Source organism: Lonchura striata, chromosome 15 (assembly GCF_050655825.1).
Source record: "Lonchura striata isolate lonStrDom1 chromosome 15, ASM5065582v1, whole genome shotgun sequence".
In the NCBI taxonomy this organism is placed as follows: domain Eukaryota; kingdom Metazoa; phylum Chordata; class Aves; order Passeriformes; family Estrildidae; genus Lonchura; species Lonchura striata.
Window position 1 is genome coordinate 6,534,738 of NC_140717.1, and position 22,925 is coordinate 6,557,662.

A 22,925-nucleotide genomic window follows, 5' to 3' on the forward strand; every position below is an offset into this window, starting at 1 on the left:
ACCCTCTGCTTCCAAACAACCCACGGTGACACAAATGCAGAACCAAGAACACAAGGAGGATACCAGCAACACCTTAAAGGTCACAGAAGCTGTAACAGCACCTCTTGGTAGGACTTTTCCTCTCCCAGTGCTCAGTTCATGATCCCAGGAGAGACTCTAGCCCATGTCAGTATGGCTGTGGGCAAGCACATCCATGCAATTCTTATTTGTCCTTTTTATTAATTGGAAGCCTAAATGGTAACAGGAGCCAGAACTACATGGGTGCAGGGTTTAGGCAGTGCCACTGCCCCAGGGATTACATGAGTAACCTCTTCAGAATAAGAGCCAGACACATGAGACTGCAAATACACTATGGAGCAGCAAATATGGAATATTAAGCAGCCAGGAATCAAGTGCTAATATAATGCTGAGATTTTAAAAAGCCTCAGCTAAAGCCCTGAGAATGACAACATATTGTTCCCTACTCTCTTTCAATTTGTCCAGGTCTTCCTGAGTGTGGGAAGACTGTTTACACCCTTGTTATACCCAATATATTGCTGTATTTGAGTTACTGGCAAGTTTTGGCCAGGTGACAAACTCAATGAGCACTGAGTCGTGCCTCAGCAAACATCAGCTCTGTCTCTATCAGAGCTTATCTGCATTGGAGAAAAACTGTCCTCCAAGCTGGGAGCAGGGTTGGGCTGGAATGGGAAGGGCAGCACCAATACTCAGCATTTTTGAATGTGCCAGTTCTGAAAAGGGTCAATGAACACTAACAGCGAGTTAAGGGAACAAAAGCCATGCTTGGACACCACATGCTGGTAGATTTAACTTGGTGGCTCCTCTTACAAGGTTTTGTGGAGTGGCTCTCTGAGCATCTGGCTGTGAGAGGTTCCTGTAGCACAAGTACCATGTGAGGATAATCCCATGTGGTTTAAAAGCCCAGAACAAGCTGTCTGCTTTGCCTCTCCTACTTTCTAGTCTGTTCTTCCAGTTTATGCTTATGCTTGGACAATAACAAATCTTACATTCCCCAGCCAGTGACAGAAATCATACATACACAGAAGGAGCCAAGTTCTTAGTCCTGGATAAGAAACCTGACACAACACAGGGATTGTAAAATTGTGGGTGGAAACTCTCATCCATGGTGCATGTGGAATACACTCTGTCCAGAGAAAAGGTAAAAGATCTGTAGCTCACTTGGGACACATTGCTTTAAAAGCATGGATAAACTTAGCAGCATTCCTGAGCTAAGGAAGATGAGGTCTTTTCGGGTTTTTTTTTATCTTTTCTTTTTTAAGCTAGTTAACCAAATTACAATAACTGGCTTTTTAATCCTTGACAAGAAAAATCTACAGTGGAATGAGGAATGATTTCCTCAAGTGTCAGTAGAGAGTGTCATAACCAACACCAACTCTTCTCACCTCCAGAGGTACAGGACAACTGCATACACACCTTGAGTGAAGACCTGTACATCTGACCCTCTTCAAAGTCCTCTGATCCTAGTGTTGTGGCTGAGGTGTCCACCCTCTCATAGGCAAAACCTTCATGTCAGCCCCAGAGACTCAGCTCTGAAAGAATTTAGTCTGAGAGATGTTCTTACAGCATGAGGTGGGCCTCTTCAGCCTGAATCTGTGTGTGTGTTTTTGTTCTATGCTATTTTGGGAATAAGCAACTGATAACAAGCAAATGCTTTCATTTGCTGGAGTAACTATGTTCTCAAGCATTAAAATTATGGTTTGTGCTAACTGTCCAGTGGGGAGGAAAAAAATCAAGATTCTTAATTCCAGAAGACAGGTTCACTTCTGTGGGAAGGACGCAGAAACTGTTAATTCTTTTGCTGTCAGAAAGAAACTCATGCTGCAAGTATTCAGCCAATTAGGCTGATTTGTAGCAGCCTCACTATAAATCCTCTTTCATTCAGAGGCAAGTTAAGCTCTTTGATGAAACATGGCATTCCAAGGAATTTCAGTAGGTTCTCACACATCTAACCATTGCAAAATTATCTGTAGTGACACACCATCTGAGAATGACATGGTATGTTCAATTCTACAACATTACAGCCAATGTATTTCAAAAAAGGGAGGCCTGCAAAAAGTGTTTCAACCCACTGTTGCAGATTAGCCTTCTTCTTACATGCTACATTTGTTCAGCCTATTAGTAAGTTAGAAACAGATTTTCTAAATCAGTTCTAGATACAAAAACAGTCAAGAGAGATAACTGTGCAGTAAATGACCACTCAACCCAGAAACACAACTGTTTTGCCAAAGAAACACATCACTCCTTAGAGGTGTAAAATCACTTGAAAGGCAGCACGTCTTACCGCGACACCTGTGTAACATGAGCAGAGGCAGAACCGTTTGTTTCCCTGGAAGTTGGAGCTTTCCCACTCCTTTGCCCCAGAGGGGGATGACAGCAGAGCTGTGACTGTGTCCCATGCCCAGCTGTGCCACCCAGCTGACTCACCCTGCTGAGCTGGTCCAGGAGTCTTTGGTTCTGCTCGGAGAGTTCCTGGACGGCGCGCGTCTTCTCCCGGTCGGCTTCGCGCAGGTGCACCTGCTGCTTCTCCAGCTCGTCCTGCAGCTGCTTCACGTCGCTCTCCAGCTCGGACACCCTTCCTTCCCACTCTCCCTCCTTGTTCTCAAATCGCCGCCGCAGTTCGTGTTTCTCTTGTTCCAGGTGCTACGTGATGGGGGAGAAAAGGTTAGGAAGGGAGGGGAAAAAGGTGAATGTCTCCTTTTCCTCCTCTATGCTAGGGTTAAAACCTCGTGTAGGAAAGAGGATGGTGCTAGAGCGTGACAATGCCATGGAGATGACAATTCCACATCAGGGCAGGTCACTGGCACTAAAGCCATTTTCCATTTCCAGCAATTGGCCTGTCCTTGGCCACTGGAGTTCAGTACATTGAATTTTTACTGAAATAACTGCCAAAAGAGTAAAGTAGGCTGCATGTCAATAGGCGAGATATATAGGTCAGACAAAGCAATTGATTTAGCAGAGCCCAGCTTAACTCCAAAGCAATATTTCAGTGGTCAGTGGCATAATTTTTTAAAAATTGCCTTTATAGTCAAAATACACAAACTGTATACCCTTACTGTTGGGGAGGAATGTAGATGAGGCATCCTTGCTGTCATATGGGTCTCATGAACAACAGTTGAATCATCTATCCATTTGCTCCTTCTATTCCTGACCTAATTAGTTGTCTGAGAGTTTGATAGTGCACAGTAACTCCATTGTTTGATGCAGCCCGCTCTGGAATGGCAATGGATGCAATGAAATGGTTGCTATAGTCATTACGTACATCCATGTTCTGGGTCCAGGTTTCTTAGAAACCACTCTCGGTTCTGGAGACTCTGCTCTGCTTTGGATTGGCTGGAAAATGAGGCACAGCACAAATCTGGTGAAACTTTTGCATGTTTTACAGGCTCAGTTAAATGAGGGCTTGATTGAAACAGAGCTGCAAATCAGGTCAAAGCAGATTTATGTTGTGCCCATTTGAAAGAATCCCTGCTCCAAAACCCTTAGCTTGAATTTCCCTTGGTGACTAAAGACACACATTTACTTTCAGAACAGTCTCAGATTGAGGACATGAGCACGTCCCAGGATTAGCAGGAAAACCTGAAAAACGGGAGTCCTCTCCTTGTTGGTTGTCCTTTGATCCCCATAATAATCTCCTGCTACGCTCTATCAAATTCCCCAGTCTTTATGGAATGTGTCTTAGAGAAGAACAGAAACTCACTGGGCCAAACACTGGTAGCACTTGCCTATTTCTCCCAGGTGAATTGTTCCCTAGTGAACAATTCCCATGGCACTTCTGAGAGGAGGGGAAAATAAACCTGCTAGGCGGAAAAGAAAATTGCACTGCATTTATGTGAAGTGGGTTTTTATTGCTTGTTAGAAACACTGGCTGTGAGGGGGCTGTTTCCCCTGGGTGCCTATTGCTGATGACACACAGCCTCCCTGGCAGGGTCCCTGTCACCTTCCTGAGAAGGTCTGAATGTCAAAACCCTCCAGTACCTCCCCAGCCTCTGGCCTGTGTATTGCTAATCTTCCACCTTTTTTTGCTCTGCCACACAGATGCCATGTTTTCTCTTTTTTCACCCAATCCCCAAATCCTTTCCTATGCTCCTTTCAGCTGAGTGTAGCAGCATGTTGCTTGTGCCCTTCAAATCCTCCTGCAAATTCCAGACTTTCTTGAAAAACCCTTAAATATGAGGGAAAGTTGATTAAAAACATCCCCATAGTAGGGGATTTCCCCATGCTTCAGACACTGAAACAATGAGCATCCTTGCAAATGAGAGCTAAGTAGTAATATAAATATTTTAATGCAATAGGTAGGCATGAGATCCCAGCAGCTGGCCCATGACAACCATTGCAAAGAAATCTTGTTTGTAGTCCAAGTGTGGCTGGAGCAGCCACAATTTCACTTTCAGCAGCACACTGAAAATTCTGTCTTTTATAGCTCTGCCTCTTTCACTGCTAGGCAACGTTTAGAAAGATCCAGGGCCTTCTCTAAATGGAAAGTAGAACTTCAGCCTGCTGAGAAGCAGCACTGCAGCTGAAGTGCCCCAGACACCCAAATGTGATTTAGAAGCCACTGATAAGCCTTGCCAATCATTTAAAAAGCACTTTAGTCTTTCACTGCAAAAGCAAATCTCCACTACACACAGCCCCAATAAATGGCCATCACAAAGGCTGGTGTTAGAAGAAGGTGAAGAATATGAAGTTTATTCTGTTGTGACAGAGAAACCAGAACAGAGCAGTGGGGCACGGAGAGGCTGTTGCAAAGAGGAGGATAACCCAGATGAGATGTGTTGACTGGTCCTCCCTGCTCCTGTCAGCAGCCATCTCTCCTGGCCTGCCCTCACCCCAGCACCTGCAGGGCTGCAGGTCTGGAGGGGATTTCTGCACACAGTGCTGATAGGGCAAACTGCTGTCCTCAGTAGGGGAGTTTCTTGTTTCCTGAGTGTCTCTCCATTCACTAGCTGCTCATTGATTTTTACACAGCTTTCTAGAAGATGTTTTCTTCTGAAAACAGCTTCTCTTCAACTTAACTGAGCCGGGCTGGTCCTCATCTGAAGAGATGAAAGCAAGGGGGAATTTCCCAGCTGATAAAGAGGGTTCATACTGTAAAATGCTCAGACACAGCAGGCTCCTGTGTCAGAGGAACATCACTATTAACTGCTTTAATCCCTTAGAGAGGATAAAACTGTCTAGGACCACATATCAGAATTTATTACAGAACTTCAATTTCATGATTGGAAATGAATTTAAATTCAGGCTGTGAAGTGAAAGGTTTACCAGAGTAAGTGTATGGCAGGAATGCTGTACCTCAACAATGAACCCACAAAACTAGAGCATATTTAATCTTGAGGCAAAACCCAACAAGCAGACCAGTACCTTGGCTGTTGTGAAATGGAGAGGCTCCACTGAGCTCTTGTAACCAATTTTGAACTGTGAACTGGGACAAAATATCTCCTTCTAAGTGCTAAACATCATATCAGATTGTCACCAAGGATCTCATCTGAGACTTTGCTTTTTGTCACTGTCAGAAAGTTCTCAGCATAGGGAAGGAGGGAACAGCTGTGGGTCTTTCCTCTCTGCTCCTCTGAAATCGAAAAGCTTATTGTGAAATTTTATTCACTTCAGTGGCAACAGGAGGAGGCCGAGATTTAATCTGAAGAGGCTGAGATTATCAAGCTTGTATTTTAGAAGATTAATGTTGAAATTTGATTTTTTGTGTGAGGCAGCACTGGGTTAAATTTGCCAAACTCAGCGGAAAAAAAATGACCCTTAAGTAGATAATACTAACTCCTCTCAAATGGGTAGTCTGGAAAATAGCAATCTGTTATTCCACTGGGAAGTTAGGGTGATAGTAATGAGATGAAAACATGTGAACAGTCGCTTGTGTTTACCTTCTGAATGGGCCTGTGAGAGCAGAGGTAAACATTTGTGGGATGTTATTTAAACTACTATAAAGTTGTAGTTTCTCCCTTCTCCTTTTCACCTCTACATTTTGCAAACAGTGAGTGGTATTTGAGGCTCCTGAACTCCCTAAGAGGCAGCTTGCTGGGTACCTAAACTTGTGCATTTTTCCTTTAATGGTAGGAAAGGTTCTACTCCAACTCCTAAGGAAAAACATGTCAGCACACCACCACATACATCTGTTCTTGCTTAAAGATCAACCTGGAAACATTCACTCTGGCAAATTTTAATACTCTGGGAGATTTTCATCTGATAAACAGAGCCACTAAGCAACAATTGGAGCAAATGTCACCTTCACTATTTTTCTATTAAAATAGCAAAGGCAGAGAGATTCCCCTGCAAAAAGGAAGGGATCAGCTGGGGTAAATGACAAGCTTAATAAAAGAGAGGAATTTTTGTCAGGAGAACAAAGGGCATACAGTAATTTCACAAATCCTCTTGAACTTGAGAAATGTTAAGTCTGTGAGGAAGGAATAAAGGAATATGCAGGACTGTGCAGAAAGGACTGGTCTATGGCTGTGACTTGAAATGTGAATGTTAATCCAGGACCGTTCAAACTCTCTCCAAAAAGGTGAGAGAGGCTTTCCTCGGCCTTCAAAGCAGTATTACTTATTGGAAGAAATACAATTTCAAGAGTACCTATGAGGAAGGGTGAATAATAGTTGTTCTCTCACAATTGTGCAAGAGAGTTGTTCCAAAAAAAAAAAAGCTGCCTGCACGAGTCTTTTTCTTTGTAATCGCTCTATTTGATCTTTAAAATTCAATAAATAGCTCAATCCCCGAGTTCCTGGCAAACAGCTCTCTCCAGATACCTGTAGGCATTTTTCAGACCAAACAGCTAACAGCGATGTATCGTTAGGGCTTATCTCCTGCCATGCCTAAAGCCTTAGCTGCAACAGCTTAAGCATAAGGGTCACATATGCTCTGTAGCTCAGTACCTGCTGTGCAAATTTAACTTCCGAGGTAATTCTGTGACGAGATGAGCCTGCACATGTCTCCCAGGTGGTCCTGGGGCAGAACAGCCCCCAGGAGCCTCCGGAGCGCGGTGCTGCAGCCCGGCCCTGGCCCCACACGCCGGCTCTCGGCCGGGGGGAGCGGGGCAGAACGGCAGCTTTGCCTCCCCCAGGCCTGGCAGGCATTGCTCAGACCCTTTCTTCCCCGTCACGGCCACCGCGAGTCCCGTGGGTTCTCGGCCGGGCCCGCGCCCGCCGCCCGCCGGGGAAGGGGCCGCGGTGCGCGGCGGGGCCTCACCTCCAGCTTGTCGGTGAGCTCCTTGTGCATCCTCTCGTACTGCCGGCTCATGTCCTGGTTGCGCTCCAGCAGCGCCTTGCCCAGCCGCGCCGCCAGCACCAGGTCCTTCTCCTTCTGCCGGATCAGCGAGAGCAGCTCGGGGTCGCGGGCGGCGGCGGCGGGCGGCGGCTCCGGCGGCTCCCCGGCGGCGGCCAGCAGCGCCAGCTCCTCCTCCAGGGCCAGCTCCAGGGCGGCGGCCCCGGGCGGCTCCATGCCGCCGGCGCTGTCCGCCTCCGCCGGTGCTGACCCGGCGGCGGGCAGGCGCAGGCACGGCGCCGACATGGCCCTGCGCGCCGCCGCCGCTCCGCTGCGCCCCCCGCGCCCGGCCCGCGGCTGCGGCGGCTGGGCGGGGAGCGCCGCCGCCCCCGGCCCCCGCCCCCCGGCGCCGGGCCCCGGCAGCGCATCGCCACCGCCGCGGCCACCGCCGCCGCCTCCGGCGCAGCCGCCGCCGCCGGGCCCGGGTAGCGCGGAGGAAACCGGGTCCTGCTGGCCCCGGCTGCCGCGGGCAGGTCTCTCCCCTTCTACCGCAGGCACAGGCCAAAAATCCCCCCAGAACATCGGGGAAGTCCGAGGAGGGAATTTGGCACCCCCGGGGGGCACAGCGCGTTCTCCTCGCTCGCCTCCCGCTCCCCCAGAGCTCTAGCGGGGCCCTTTCGGGTGCCAGAGCAGCTCTCGGGATCTTTGTGCTCAGTAGTTCACCCCGGAGAGCTGACTACAGCTTCCAACAGCCACCGGGGCTTGCTTTCAATTTCGGATTGTTTGGCATGTTCTCCGGTAACATTTGTCCTAAAGGTACCCTCAGTGTACGTTGGGAGTTGTAGTCAGTTCAGCTCCCAGTACTATTCCCTCTATTAGGGGCAGGACTGGTTGGGGTTTCGTTTTGATTTTGTTGATTTTTTATCTCCTTAGATCCCAGTACAGGAGGGAGGCTGAGGCAAAATACAGCAGCATAAATCTGTATATTGTCACATTTGTTAAGACCCCGTTCCCTCAATTTCTGATTATACTCTAACTTCAAGCAAGGCTTTAATAGTGATTCCCTTTAAAATTCCCATTTTAAAGGGAATTTGTGCTTTTGATTCCTAGATTCTGCAGACAGGAATTATCCCAGGTTTTTTCCTTTGTACACTGCTTTCTTGGGGCTTGCTTTCCTTTCTTTCACTTAGACCATGTTAATCTGTATGCAACACACCCAACATATCAGTTCAAGGATGTTTTTGCCTGGGACAGTTGGTGACTGATGCAGTTTTCAAGTAGGGCTGGCTCCTGCCTGGCATCAGACTCAGGGCCCTGGAGAGCTGCTGATTATTCCTTACAGTTAGAACATGAATTGTGGAAATGCAAACTTCCCTCTGGCCATCTGCCACTGGGACTTGGCCTTTCATGGGGATACACCCCAATAGCCCAGCTTGGGGGACCTGTTGAATCTTGGCCTTTTTCTTGGCAGCAGTGCTGTTTTTTGTAATGTGAGCACCTACTCTCCAAGGACTGGGCAGGCTGGTGCGTTGTGCTGCCAGCACCTGTCCCACCACAGTAACTGCTGGCCCTTATGACCATTATTTCTTTTGCACTGGTGACCCAGAGGTGACACCTCCTTTATCTCACAGCAATTCCCCCAGGCACTGACTTTTCCAGCCCTTTTGTCCTTGCAGTTCCACAGATGCTTACATTGCTGGAAAGAGGGATTAACCATAAGGTGAGATGGTTTGGACAACATTGGCCCTTTTAAAAGAACCCCTGTCCCAAGAGGATCAAATCTGTGATTGCACAGATTTGATCATCGCTATTTAAACACAGGAGGGCGTTTAATATTTAAACTGATTGTGAGCACCTTCTGCTGGAAGTGCCTACTACAGCAAACCAAGCCTCCTGGTGTGATTAATGAAATCCATTGTGGCTTTAATTTTCATCTCTAATGCTTCCTTCAATGTATAAAACAAAAAGAGATTATATTGAAATGGTTTTAATCTCCCAAACAAAGCCTGAAACAAACCCCATTGCTGCATCTGTTAGGATAGGGATGAAGAAAAGCCATTGCTTGGATGGAGAGGGAAAAGCACATATAAATCAGTGAAATGTATTGTAAATATGCCACCATCTTAGTCAGGCATCTATACAAGCTTAATGTTCCTTTCAGGACTATTGACTGCAAAACCTAACTGTGTTATCTGGAGTAACCCTGGATTAAAGCTTTGTTTATAGACAACGTATTATTGACTTCCACTTAAAAAAAAAAAAAAATCCATTGTCCTGTGAATTTAATTATTGGTTTGGCTTTTTAGAAATATGGTATGTTACTGCTTCTAGAACTCCTTTGTATGCTACTTTATTAGTATTTTATTTTGTATGTGTTATCCCAATCAAACACCTATGAAAAACTGTTAAGAATATAAAAATGCAGTTTCTTTACAATGAAATGATGACATTATCTATTAGGGTCCTAAAATATATTTCATCTGAGAACTGGGATAGTTGCTGCCTATAAGTGGACATCAAACTACCATTTCTGTTCTTCCTGCTCTACTTCAGCCTGGTTCAGCCAGGTTGAGAGCCTCAACCCAGAAAATAGAAGAATCAGTTATTGGAAACAAGTCAAACATGAGGCTGTTTTGTTTTAATTGCACTGCTGAAGGCTGATGTGAGACTTCACTCCTCAGATACTGAAATAGTGAGTAGTTCTTATGGAGAATTAGATCAGGCATTTCAAGAGCTGACACTCTTGCAACACAGAAGGTTTCTGTGTGTACAGAACAAATGATCTTTTAGCCTGGAAATCACTCCAGGGATGGCCTTTTCTGAAAATGCAAAAAGGCCAGACTGACTCAAGCACACAGAGAACCAAGAGCAAGTGACTGATGCCAGTGATGTCATCACAGAGCACAGAAATGTCACCTTGCCCAGGACACATTTCCTTCTTTGTGATATTAGCAAACAAGGGTGAAAATAAAGCATAGGTGTAAGAGAGTGGTGTAAGAGTCTTTGTAAGAGGGTCAGTCATTCTTTCCTTGCTCAGATCAAAATCTTGCAGGTCTGTATAAACTAGAAAGCAAAAGGTTCTATTCTTACAGAGCAAAAGGATGGCACTGACCTTGCCTCTAGGTAATGTTTTTTTCCTTCTTGCTTTTCCCCATCCCACAAGTACTGAATCCAGTAAATAAGCCAGAGGAGGGCTGGAGAACTTGATTCAAGGAGCCATCCAGGGCAACCTGCCAGTGCAAATTCCCTCTGCTAAACAGGTTCCTAAAAGAGCAAGATACTGAAACAGGCAATCCAGCTTAAGATGTGGATACATCAGTGGGTATTGTCCTTCCCAGAGGGTCAAGGGGAGGTGAACTCTAAGCTGTGCAGGCTCTTCAAGTCCAGTGTCAAGTATATTGTTAAATCTGATGCTTTGAAATCTGTATTCTGCCTTGCAGGGATTTCACTGGTTGGTCTCTTCACAAAGGAAGTCTAGCAGAGGGTCTGGACCTTTGGTGGTTACATCAGCAAATGCTGGAGCATGTAGGACTGTATGACTTGAGCAGGACAAAGCATTTTTCACACATCAGAAAAGCTGCAAATCCAATAAATGTCCAAGTGTTTCAATCAATACCTTCACCTCAGCTGTGAGGGCAGCACTCAGATAACAGGCACTGCAAGGGATCGTCCTTTTTTTGTTTAGAGAAAGGAGAGAAAAAGATGTGTTGTGGAAAAGCCACAGCCAGACCTGTTAAAGTAGGTTATTGTCCTGTGCATTTAAAGCTGACTGTGGTGAGAAAGGAATTCCCATCAACATCCTTAATCTTCGTGCCAGTGGGCTGACAGACTTGAAGGGGAGGCAGCACAAGCTATCAGGTTTCTTTTGCCATTCTCTCTCTCTCTCTCTCTCATTTTCTCTCTCCCTCCCTGCCCCACTCCCCCCTTTCTGAATGATTAATTGCTTCATTCTTCTCTCTATTTTCCTGCACTTCATGTCTGACAAATATCTTACTTTTTCTGGCTGTTTGTGTACCTCTGTGCTGAGGTGTTACAGCCACAGCCTCCTCTGCTGCAAGAGGTGCAGGCAGTCTCAGAGAGTTTGCAGTTACCCTAATGAATAATTAAAGGACATATGTGTCTTGCTTGCAAAACAGGCCAGAACTGCAAAGCCAGAGATAAGACTCATGTGTGACCTTTCTTTCTCTTTGCTTCTCTAATGTCCAAAGCTATGTAGTATGTGTGTGCCCAGCTTTTCCCTGATGCTGAGTAGAGGAAATACAGGATGGGAAGGTGTATTTGCAGAGCTTGGTAAGGGTGAAAAAACCCAGAGATATATCGTTAAACAGAAGGGAAAGAAAGCTCCTATGAGTGCTAGCCAAACAAGATGTAGTAAAATAAAAGACCATTCTGATTTTTCTCAAGGCTCAATAGCTCCACTGAGTTTCTGACAAGTTTGTTTTACCCAGGGTTATCAAAATCACAGAAACACAGGGTTATCAATATTACAGAACAGAAAGATCACTCATCCACCATGGTGACTCATGGCACTGAAGTCAGGGGAAACATCCCTTGACTGCTAAGGGGGTAAAGCATGGATGACTCAGGAGTGCCCAAGGACAGAGCCAACACTATGCTGTGCTCACCCTGCCTGTGTGTAAGGAACAAAGGGTGAAAAGGGAAAAGAATAGGGGAACCATTTGACTTGTAATATGGCACATAGGAGTTAGAGATGTAACTATTTTGTACTATAGGTGTTAGTCTCTGTGAATTGTGAAGTTTGGAAGCATTCTGTAACAGTCTCTCCAAAACAAAGCTGACAGTGCTGGGAACAAGCAGAACTACTCCGGACCTGGAGGAGTTGCATGGCCAATATTTCTGGCCAGCTTGATCTCTTTGGAGTACTCCACCAACAATTTGTCTTTGGTTCATGCCTGGCCCTGATCTGACACACACATGCTGCCTTGCACCTGAGGCTCCTTCTTGGCTTACCACAGTCCAGAGAGACTCTGGACACAGGATCCAAGCTGGATTCTTCTTAGTGGGATGATCTTCCAACACTTATGCCAAGAGGGCTCCCATCCTCACACACTCTTGTTCCAGCTGCTGGGGTTGAAGTATGCCTTCAGCAGCATGTGACGGACTGCTGGAGCTACTCAGAGCTGCTGGAGAAGCTGCAGAGAAACAGAAAATGTCTCATGAGCACAACAGGGTGCAGAGGAGAGCTGGGCTGGGGTCATACAGGGTGGCATGGAACACTCATGTGAGAGGTGTTGGGTCTGAGTGCTCCCACACAAACCCAGCTGTGGGCTACAGGAGGAGTAAAGATGTAATGGTTCCATGGGGAGATGTACATCTGCATCTAGACGGGTGCTGTGTTTTTTTAATGAACTATGTGTTTTCAGCAGTGGGTATGAGTTCTCCCTCTTGAATCTTATCACATGAGAATGTTTGCCAAGCCTTTATGAAACAAACACTCCTATTAAGAATTAAAAAGTAGCTTGTGCCTTTGCCCATATTAAGGCACAAACTGAGAAAGCTGTTCTTGATTATATTTCTTTCCATCAAACCCTTAGGTCCTAAAATTACCTGTCATGGTGTGGGCCATGGAGTTCTGCAACCATTAAATGATTGGACATGACTTTGTGCTTTGTTGTAGGGAAAAATACTTGTTCACTATGATCTCGCTCTGCTTCTTAGGGATATGCTGTGATTTGTAATGACTTGTTTTAGGAATGCTGGTCTTTGATCTGGCATTACTGGAATGTAATTGACCATGTTGACACAAAGCAATGGTGGGGTTTAATGCAGCCTCTTGCACTCACTGTTGTGGTCAATTATTTCATGATAATGGCAACTCTGCCAGGTATTTTTGCTTCATTGAGCAATTATGTTGTTATGGAAACTGGTATTCTATAAATTATCCAAAGAGAGGCCTGATTCACTTCTTAGGAACAAGAAATTTTGAAGTAAAAAGTATAGGATAACAGGGTTTTTCATTAGCTATATACTTATTTGTGTAATTATTAATCCTTAGAGCTGTTAACTCCTTGGTGCAAATATCAGCACCTTTGTGTCCCTGCAGGATCTGCTCCTTGTCACATCATTAGGAGCCAGACAATCCTGCCCAGGGAGAGGCATCCTGGGTATGTGCAGCACAGAGGCTTTCAGAGAAGCTTTTGCAGCGCCCATTACCTATGAGAGTAATCCCCTTTCATGCTTTGAGCTGTTTCCTCAGCACTTTCCAAGAGCACGAACTACGATAAACATGTGGGTGGAAAACCATTGAACAGAAGTAATTAAGTTGCTCCTGGTGAGCTAAAGCTCATTCTACATGGATGAGGAACCCTGCATCAGCTTGATGCAGTCAGTGCTATTCCCCAGCATCTTTCTCTTTTTTCAAGCTTTCAGACTGAGATTTCTCCTGGTTCTTTTTCACAGTTGAGATACTAAAAAGAACATTGTCACCTTTTACATGTTCAGCTCACAGGACAGGGGGCACACTGTCTCCCTGGGCCCCAGGAGTGCTCTGCACTGTCAGGAGCAATAACCTCTCCTCCTCTTAGTTCTGGAGGCACCTGGAAATCTGTCTTTGCTGTGTCAGCCTGGCCATGGGGAGACCTGCAAGTGCTAGGGAACGAGTCTCCAGATGATAATATATTTCCCTGAGTAGCGCGGTTTAATCTGGCAGGCAGTAATCAACCTTGCTATAAAAATAGCCAAGTCTTGATTTCTCCAGAAAAATGAAAATCCTGTGTCTTCCCATGCTAGTTGATGATTTCTTAATCCCCTTCAGTTTTGTCAACACCCTTCTGTTTCACAGAATGGCGAGTTGCCAGACTGGTGTATCATCTCCCTGGGGTCTGCTGCCCACGTAGCAGGTATTCAAATTCAAAATAGCAGACTTTGTAAGAGTGCAGGACAGCTTCAGCTTGCAGAAAAAGATTTGGGTTTCTTACAAATATGGTTACATATTGGTCTATGAGAACAATTCACAATGAAATGAAACTTGGTATGAGTGATTTCCATTTTAAGCTCATATTATGTATAGGAGTTTTCAAGAGAAAAAGAATTGCCAAATTACAGCTAAGACATACTGTTGAATTATGGGTATTGCTTTCTGCTGTTTAATTACCTGCAGACTGCACTATCCTGTTGGAAAGGCAATGGCAGAACAGTTTTCATCTGGCAAAAGTACTTCTGTAGGATTAGAAAGTAAATTATTTTCCATCACTTGTACTGCTCAGAAAACCAATGTATCTTTCTTGCCCCATTTGGGGACTTGAATCACAAACAAAAGCAGGACGTAGAAATCTTTATTTTCTTGTTTTACTGCAAACATAAGAACTCTGTACAGCACTGTGCAAAGATCCCTGGATGTGGCACATGGCATCTATTCTTGGAGAAGAAGCAAAACCAGACCTTCCCAAAACTACACACCACCCCTCCCTGTACTGTCTGCTTTCCAAGGAGTTCAAAGCTCTTCACAGAAACCATAATGAGGCAACTCTTGGAGTGACATTGTCCTGTAATCCCCGTTCCCCTTTCACATAGGGATGAGGAGAAGCCAAGGCAGTACATTGCAAACAGTGCCCAAGGCCAGCGCATGTAAATCTCATGATCAAGTTGTGACCTACAGTTGTAACCCTTAGATCACAGTTTCTCTTCAAGAGCCAAGTCACAAAAGGAAAACAAAAGAGTTCCTGTCAATATCTCTTTGCAATAACTACACTGCTTTCATTTTTGAGTCGAGGATCAAGGAAGGAGCTACTGTAACACAGCTGAAGTCACAGATAGATAACAGTGGTGGTATAAAACAGCTGAATAGAACAAGAGCAAGATACAAGGTTGATGCTCCAGAGGGCTTGAGATCAAAGCATAAAGAACATGGAAAACATGAAAGAGATTGGTCTTAAATACTAGAAAAGACCAATGGAGAGAATGAATCCATACTACAGTATTTTTTCTGGTCCATTTTACAGTATTTCTTTTAGATTTTAAATTGTGAGATAAATTATTCTTGTAATTTAAAAAAATATTTCTTTATTCCTGCTGGGAGGACCTAGTTGACATCAGTTGTAAATGTGTTAGGACAGAAAAATCAAAGTGTTTAACTGCTGCGAGGCACTCTCATCATATCATAATGCCTTTTGAAGCGGTAATTCAATGATTGATCAGAGGAGATCTAATTAACTGACTACATTATATGAAAAAAACAACTATGGAGAAAACTGTGATACTCTGGGTACCACATTCATCAGAATCTTTGCTCTGCTGCATGGGTGTGGGTGTTCTAAGGAAAAGCCAAACCTTCATTCAATGGATCACCTAAAAATAAACCTTAAGATTAAAAGTTTCCTTTCTCTTTCTATCCTGCCTTTCCCATATTATTGCTTTGCATACTTCTAGACACTTTAGGAAGTGCAGAGGCCATATTTGTCACTAAAATATTCAGCATTAAGCTAAGTGCTTAAATCTAATATTCACCCACACATTATCTATATGGGAGTGAAATTTAGATGTGAATATTACCTTAATGAAGTGCCTTCTATTCTTGTTTCCCTTTTTTGCATTTTGCTGTACAGCATTCCAGGCCTGCAGGGGCCGGGTGAGCTCAGTTGCATTGGGAATGACATTTATGAACATTTAGTGCAGCCTCAGTGTGAGTTCACAGCCAACTTCTCCCATGGGGTGTGTGAAGGCAGCGATGTGACAAAAAGGGAGCCAGATACTCTTCACTGGGATCAGTGAATATGTTGACATGCTGTTGTCAAAAGATATGAAGATTGGGTGCATATTTTTCTTACTCAGTGGCCTTTCATCCTGGATGTAGAGACTGATAAAACTCCACAGCAATCCAGGCTCTGGGTTTGGCTGAATGCCCTTTGGTTTGTGATTCTCCTCTCTCTGGGATATCAAGTTATTTTATAAAGCTCCACACCTTTGCCTGCCTAGAATGACATGAAATCAGCTTTATTGAGCAGGAAGGGAAAAGTCATAAAAATTTTTATTTTTATATTATTTCAGTGCTGTGGGTTAGCTTGCCACTTATTTGGGTATCTAGTGGCAGCAACACATTGCTTTAAAAGTATATCTTAGTTTAAATATGTTTTTGCCTATTTTAGTCATCCTCTTTTAGGTCAGAATCAGATGTAGCCTTATGTGAAGAATTTTGTTTTTATTTTCCCTCACTGTTTTCATATAAAGCCATCATATAGACAGATGAGTTTTGCTTCCCCAAACTTACACTTTACATGCAGATATTTCAGTGAAGACTAAAAATGAAGCCAGCAAATACCTTCCAAATATTTCATTATTGAATATCCTTCTAGAAGAACCTGTATGGCTTCCCATTCCACAGTCTTCCTCAAAATCCTTGCTACTCCCTGGGTCAGTTTTGTGCTATTCAGTATAAACCACAAACTGTGTCAGTTTTACTCCAGTTATTTAGCTACAGAGGAGTAACCCATATACAACTAGCTGAAATATTTATGGGTTTGCCCTTCAAGTGTTTTTGTTTGTATAGTGTTTCAGAACTTACTCAGTGGGAAAAAGGAGATGCTTGCACATAACATGATATGTCTGCAGAGCTCAGGAAATACTGTCTCACTTTTTGAAGCACACCAACATCCCTGTCCAGTCCAGAAGCCTCCTGGGAACTTGCTGTGGGCATGAAAGGTAAGGGCTTACTGTGATTTTTAGTGTCTGCACATGCATCACCCTTGGCTGCTTCTCTTTCTCTCCTGATGACTTTTCAGCTCAGTAAGGTGTAGCATAAATAACCTGCAGTGCTATAGCCACCAGAAATTGGAAAATCATTCAGCAGCACAGCCTAAGAGCCACCTCCAGCCGATGGGGGAAAGGCTTGTGGGTCAGGGAGGTGATTTATGGGAACCATCCCTCAACTGCTGTAGAATTAGCACCTAGAGTTGGAAAAAGAATCTGGAATAAAGATGGAAAAGTGCCTCACTCTGCACTTCAAGTGTTTTGTTTTAAAAGCTGGAGTTGTATTTATAGAAATTAAAATGGGTTCCCCTGTGCCAGCCTTTTGTATCTATTATGCTAACATGCTTGTATTTAATTTGTCTGGCTTTCTTCTATCATTAATTGTATCTATTAGTCTGTTGAACCCTTCCTTTATCTCAGCTTTTGAAGAATAAGAGTGGTTTGAGTAGATGGAGAATGCTGCCTAGGCCCGTGATTGTGTTTATAAAACAGAAATAAAATGCTCCTCTTTATTTACAGTCATTGTAAATGGAAAATACATCTATTGTTTGTGTTGCTCTGAAATTCTGTATTGCTCTTTCAGACACCTGAGGACCCATTACCACCTCCTGAATTTCTGTGTTTGTCTGTGAGAGAAAATGCCCTTTGTTGTCCTATCTCAGAAACACCATCTCATCAATTGGCAACCATTTTAGAATTCTTTTAATTCAGCAGATCATTAGAATATATATTACACTTCCAGGGAAAATTAAACCATGTGAAAGCAATAAAAGACTGGCAGTTATGTCTGATCAACAGTAATACTTCAGCATCTTGGGAGGAAATAATGTATTTTAATTCTGAAGCCTATCAACATTTAACAAAGCTGAATTTTGTATTTTTAGCCCATTAAAAATACCAGTATTTGGGAATTGGTTTTGCATTGTTTTGTGTGCATTTTGTTGTTGTTGTTTTGTGGGTTTTGTTTATTTTTGTTTGTATTTTTTTTTGGTGGAGATAAAGGGAAAGGGTAAAAAGACAGCTGCAAGGACTTGCAGCACATTCTAATTCTTTATTGTGTTTGACCTGATTTAACAAGCTTCCTGTGTTGAAATATCATCGTCTATGTCGGGAATTATGTCAGGAAGCACAATATGTGCAGTGTGGGTGAGTGAGCTTGCAGAAACTGTCAATGAAGATCAATTATAGGAATTTTTGAATTACACATTAGATAAGAAGCAGATTACTTCTTTTCCCTTGCAACTGCGCTGTTAACTATTTTTGTCTAAATTAAAATACAGCCGTAGAGGCAGTGAAAATCTGTCACTGAGCGTCACAAGCTGCCCAGGCTTATTGATCATTTTCTTCATTACGACTGAGGTCCTGCAGAGCCGTGGTTTTGGCATGGAGCTCTGTGCAGATGAAGCCAGAGAGCAGCAATCCACTAACAACCTAGGATTTATATGCAGCTTGGGCAGAAATGGCCCTTTACAAATGACTTGGTAGGCATGAAAAGAAAAATGCTGTTTAGGAGTTGCCATTTTCTGATGTGTTGGTACTGCTGAATGATGCAGTGGGGGCTTTGTGTCCTCTCACACCACAGCTGGGCAGGCAATGACAGCGAGAGGAAGCCTTGTTCCTGCACCTTCATTGTTTATAAATACCTTGGATCAGTCTGTTCATTGGATATTTCTGATTGTGGAATAGCATTTTTTGCACGAAGACGATACATAAAAGGTGGGGGGAAGACTTTTACAGATTCTACACAGCTGTTGAACACCACTGCCAGCATTTCCTGGCTGTGCCTCTGGCTCAGTTTGGAGCTGAATTCCAGAAAGCAAGTAGGATTTTTAAGAACCCTTTTCAAGAGAGAAGTAGCAGTTCTTATTCACAGGAACTAGATGATACATCATCTTTTGAGGCTGGTATCAGGTATCAGAATGGTATCAGAACGAAAGCCAGGGGAACATAGAGAGGAAAGAGGTGTGATAAGCTATGCAGTTATTTTTATTCCAGCATCTATTATTCTAAATAATCTAAATTTTGTGGTATCTGTTCATGGAGGGAAGGTTGATGCAGAACCCAAACTCCTCCACTGATTTAAATGCTGCTGTCTTCTTGAGGATTTTAAGTGGTAGCTGGTTGTTAACAAATAACAATTACTTAAAAGAGATTTTTTAAATTTATTTATTTATTATAGTTATTATTGGTTTTTGTAATTTTGAGGTTGGCTATTAGGCTTTTTTTGATAGCTCTTTAATATGAAAAGCTGATTACTTTCTGCTTCATGCTTAAAAGCTTTAAGATGTGGGGTGTGCCAAGTCTGCACCTTCCCCTCATTTCCAAGGCACTAATTGCTACTAATTGTTCTCATCCACTGGCACAACTCATTAATGCTGCATCTGATCCATTTCAAATTTCAGAGAAGCAATGCACAAGATCCATTGCTCTCAGGAAAACTGAGCTAAGTGGTGAGAGGAATAGAAAGAAGAAAATAATCTACCTTAGTACTTCAGTAATTAATTCCATTATAGAAGAATTTGAAATAGTAGCATAAGCTTCATTAAAAAGTTATTTTCAAAACAAAAGTCGACCTGCAATACTTTAAAAACATGGGGGGAAAAAGAAGTAGCCTAAACCCATTTTTTATTCAAGAAATGTTTATTCCACAGAAACTCTTTCACATGGAGCTTCCATTCCTCTTTCAAGATTTGCATATTTGTATCCAGCTTTTGGCTAAAAATGGAAAAATGCAATTCCTTGGCAGACCATGAGCACTGCACCATTGCAACAACTTCCCACCTCCCTTTTTTTTTTTTTTTTTTTTCTTTTGAGGAAGAATATACTGATTTGGAGCCTTTTCTTTCCAGGTAGTAAAGGAAATTTAAAATTGTGAGAAAACAATGTGAGTCAGGCCAACCACCATGAGAAATGGTGAAGAGCACTCCAAAAAAAGCAATTTCACCATGCAGTGACCTCCAAAGCAGCCAGAAATTGTCATTCACTTCCTTTATGAACCTTAAATTACTTCACTGTTTGTCAGTGTTATTTCTTAATCACATATTCATCACAATTCTTAACATGGAAAAACTGTTTAAAAATGAGAATCCCACAACAGTCACTGTAAAATATCTCTTGGCCTCCAAGCAAACATTATAGAACTAATTCTAGAAGAATTAAATAAAGTAACATGTAGGCTGTCATTGCCGAGCTCTTCGGGACAGGAACGAACACACCCACTCAGAGCAAGAACATCTAAAATCCATAAGGTACCAAAATCGTGATTCCAGATTCAAACATAGGCAGGCAATCAAATCTAAATTTCTTTTAGTCTCACCTGGAAGAGTCCTTTGACATTAAAGTTGTCATTGCCTCATCTGCTGCTTTTATTTATACTCTGCACAAAGTGATACTATTGTTCTTTTTTACCCTATTCACACTGCCCACCATGCTATAGGGCTGCAGAGCACAGATTATTGGTCACTGGAATATTTGGAATAAATCTTCAAAGGAAAAAGACAGAGTTTATTTCAAGTTCAATTACACAAAGAATCTAAGTCTACTTCTGTATATTAAATCACCAGAGTCTAAAAGCTGGGGCTTTTTTTTGGTTTTTTTTTTTTAAAGCTGTCATAATTTTAACAGACATATTTTGTTTAATTAATTTTCCAACTTAATTTTGATACTTCAGTCTGATGGGATTTGTTTTTTTAACAAAATACCTGGGCACTGATGCCCAATCTCACAAACAAGAAAATTATTACTGTAGTTCAGGAAGGGATGTCTTTTCTGTGGATTTGTTGATTTAAGGCAAAGAAAAGAGTCCTGTTGTGAACATCTAGAATTCATTCACCCTAGGACCAACATATAATTAAATTTTAATAATAAGTTTTAGTTGTGCTCTCAAAAGAATTCTGTCTCTTCACCATAAAGGTATTGCTATTATTTATTTTTTTTTAAATCTAAGTAAAATATAACTGGATATGGCCATTTTTGCATGATTATTCTATCTAAATCCAGAGCAATTGAGAGTTATGTTAGATGCAGTTGCCATCTGATAACCAGCACCCGTCCTTTTCTAGGTTTTATCTTGTAAACTCAGAGTCACCTTCCCTTCCCCACCAATGCAAACATAGAAGTGGTTCTTAGGACATTTACAACAAAACATTTTTTTATAATGGCTCAGATACTTTATCAGTTTTGCTTTAATTACGCTCCTGTCACCTGTTGCTGTGCAACATGTAATTTCCATTAAGTCATGACAAATGTAGTTTTCAGCAGCTCCAGGAGATGTTAATGTGTATACATCAATATTCATGTCTCTTGACAGATCGTGAGGTTTAATAAATTGCTTTCCATAAAATAATTTTTGTGGAATCAGGGGTGTTCCTCTGATAGCACAAAGGAAGCCTGAAGCTGAAATATATAAAATATAATTTGCTTTTCACTGCATCTACAAGTTTATAAATTATTTCTCTGGAAAGTAATGAGGGATTTGTTTTAGGCTAAATATAAAAAAAAAAAAAGTAGAAGAGAATTAGGATTAAAAAAAGCATTTCACTTTCATGAGGTTAAATGCTCAGTTTGCACATAAAGAGATTCTTAGTGACCCAATTCTGTTACTATTTCATTTTGGTCGTACCAGAAATTTATGATTATGTTTTGGCTTACAGGGGAATTCAACATATGGCTGTGTGTTAGGAGAGTGTGGTCACAACTGTGGAATGAGGAACCCTCAGAGCTGGGATTTGGTCTGAAGAGCATCATCACATATGTCTGTTTGCATTTCTATGAATAAATCAAAAGAGAGATGACAACTATGTATCTAATAGGAAGGCCCTGTGTTTTAAAAACTGTTTTAATGGATTTTACTTCTGGAAATATAAAGAAAATAGAAGCAATACATAAAAAAACCCAGTGAACATTAGCACTTGTATAATACAATCATTAACATATTACTAATACAAACAAAAAAGGCCTTTAATATTTCAGTCAAAATAACCTTGAAGGATATTATCTCTGTGCCTACCTTCTAGTGAAAGTCTATGGAAGAAACACCAAACAGCCTTTCGGGTCTTTTGAAGTTTCATTTCATTTTTGCTTATCCCAGGAGGATGACAGCAGAGTGGTCTTTTTCCAAAAAATTCTCAGGAGGAAATTAAAACTACTGCAGAAGGAAAGACAAAGTAATTGTTTTCCTGGTGATCATTTCTCTTTGCCTTTATATCTTTGATAAGGAATTTACTTCCCTCTTCCATAACTCTTCTTCCCAAGTCTGTGTTTCGCAAATATTCCTATCCCTTGTTGTGTCTGTGACTATTATGTCAGGTTAGATACTTTGAGATAGTCTGGGAAAAGAAAGTGGAACAAAATGTGTCAGGAATCTAAGGATTATTTAGGTCCCATTAAGCAGTGGAGAGAGCTACACTTAGCAAGGGTTTATGACAGTATTGGAGTCAGCCAAGTTAAACCCTTTATTTTGAAATAGGAAGTGGTAACCCAGGTGTGATCAGGGTTAGGGCTGAAGAAAGAGCTTGGTTTCTTACAAGCTCTTTTAAATATTGGTGAGTTAGAGGAAGGGATAGAGCTGATAGAGACAAATTCATTTTTTATTGTCATACAGAATTCTAGATTATAGATTGACATATAGATTAGCTATGGCAAAGGCCTCGCTGAAGAGCATGATTTATTTCTGGCATCCACAGCCCCTGGAAGCCTTGGCTGCAGACCCATCTGCATGTGCAGCATCACAATTTGAAAAGAACAGAGCTGGAAAGATTTGCAAGGTAGGACAAACCCCCAGGTTTATGGTCATACTTAGCTCTTGCCATTGTGAAACACAAGCCCTGTTTATTGCTTTCTAAGCATATATAAATTCATTAGCACCTTGGGCACAGCCACGAGTGTCTCAGTGCTTCACAGATGAAGAGATTTCTGAGTAATGCTGCTGTAAATACAGAAGTTCACAGCCAGATGGTGTTGGGGGGAACTTGGCAGCTCTCTGCCCATTA

The 22,925-nt window shown here is 42.5% G+C and overlaps 1 protein-coding gene across 4 annotated transcripts in view; it reads right to left on the bottom strand.

The window, feature by feature from the left end:
* Positions 1 to 7,543, bottom strand: part of BICDL1 (BICD family like cargo adaptor 1) — a 44,650-nt gene extending 37,107 nt beyond the window's left edge. For all 4 annotated transcript variants that reach the window (XR_013340924.2, XM_085592643.1, XM_077787149.2 and 1 more), the window contains exons 1-2: positions 7,216 to 7,543; positions 2,446 to 2,661 (exon numbers count right to left, since the gene is read on the bottom strand). Coding sequence is in view for 3 of the 4 variants with exons in the window: in XM_085592643.1 (XP_085448769.1) it covers positions 2,446 to 2,661; positions 7,216 to 7,536 (537 nt within the window). In the remaining variant the exon portion in view is untranslated. The remainder of the gene's footprint in view (positions 1 to 2,445; positions 2,662 to 7,215) is intronic.
* Positions 7,544 to 22,925: the final 15,382 nt, after the last annotated feature.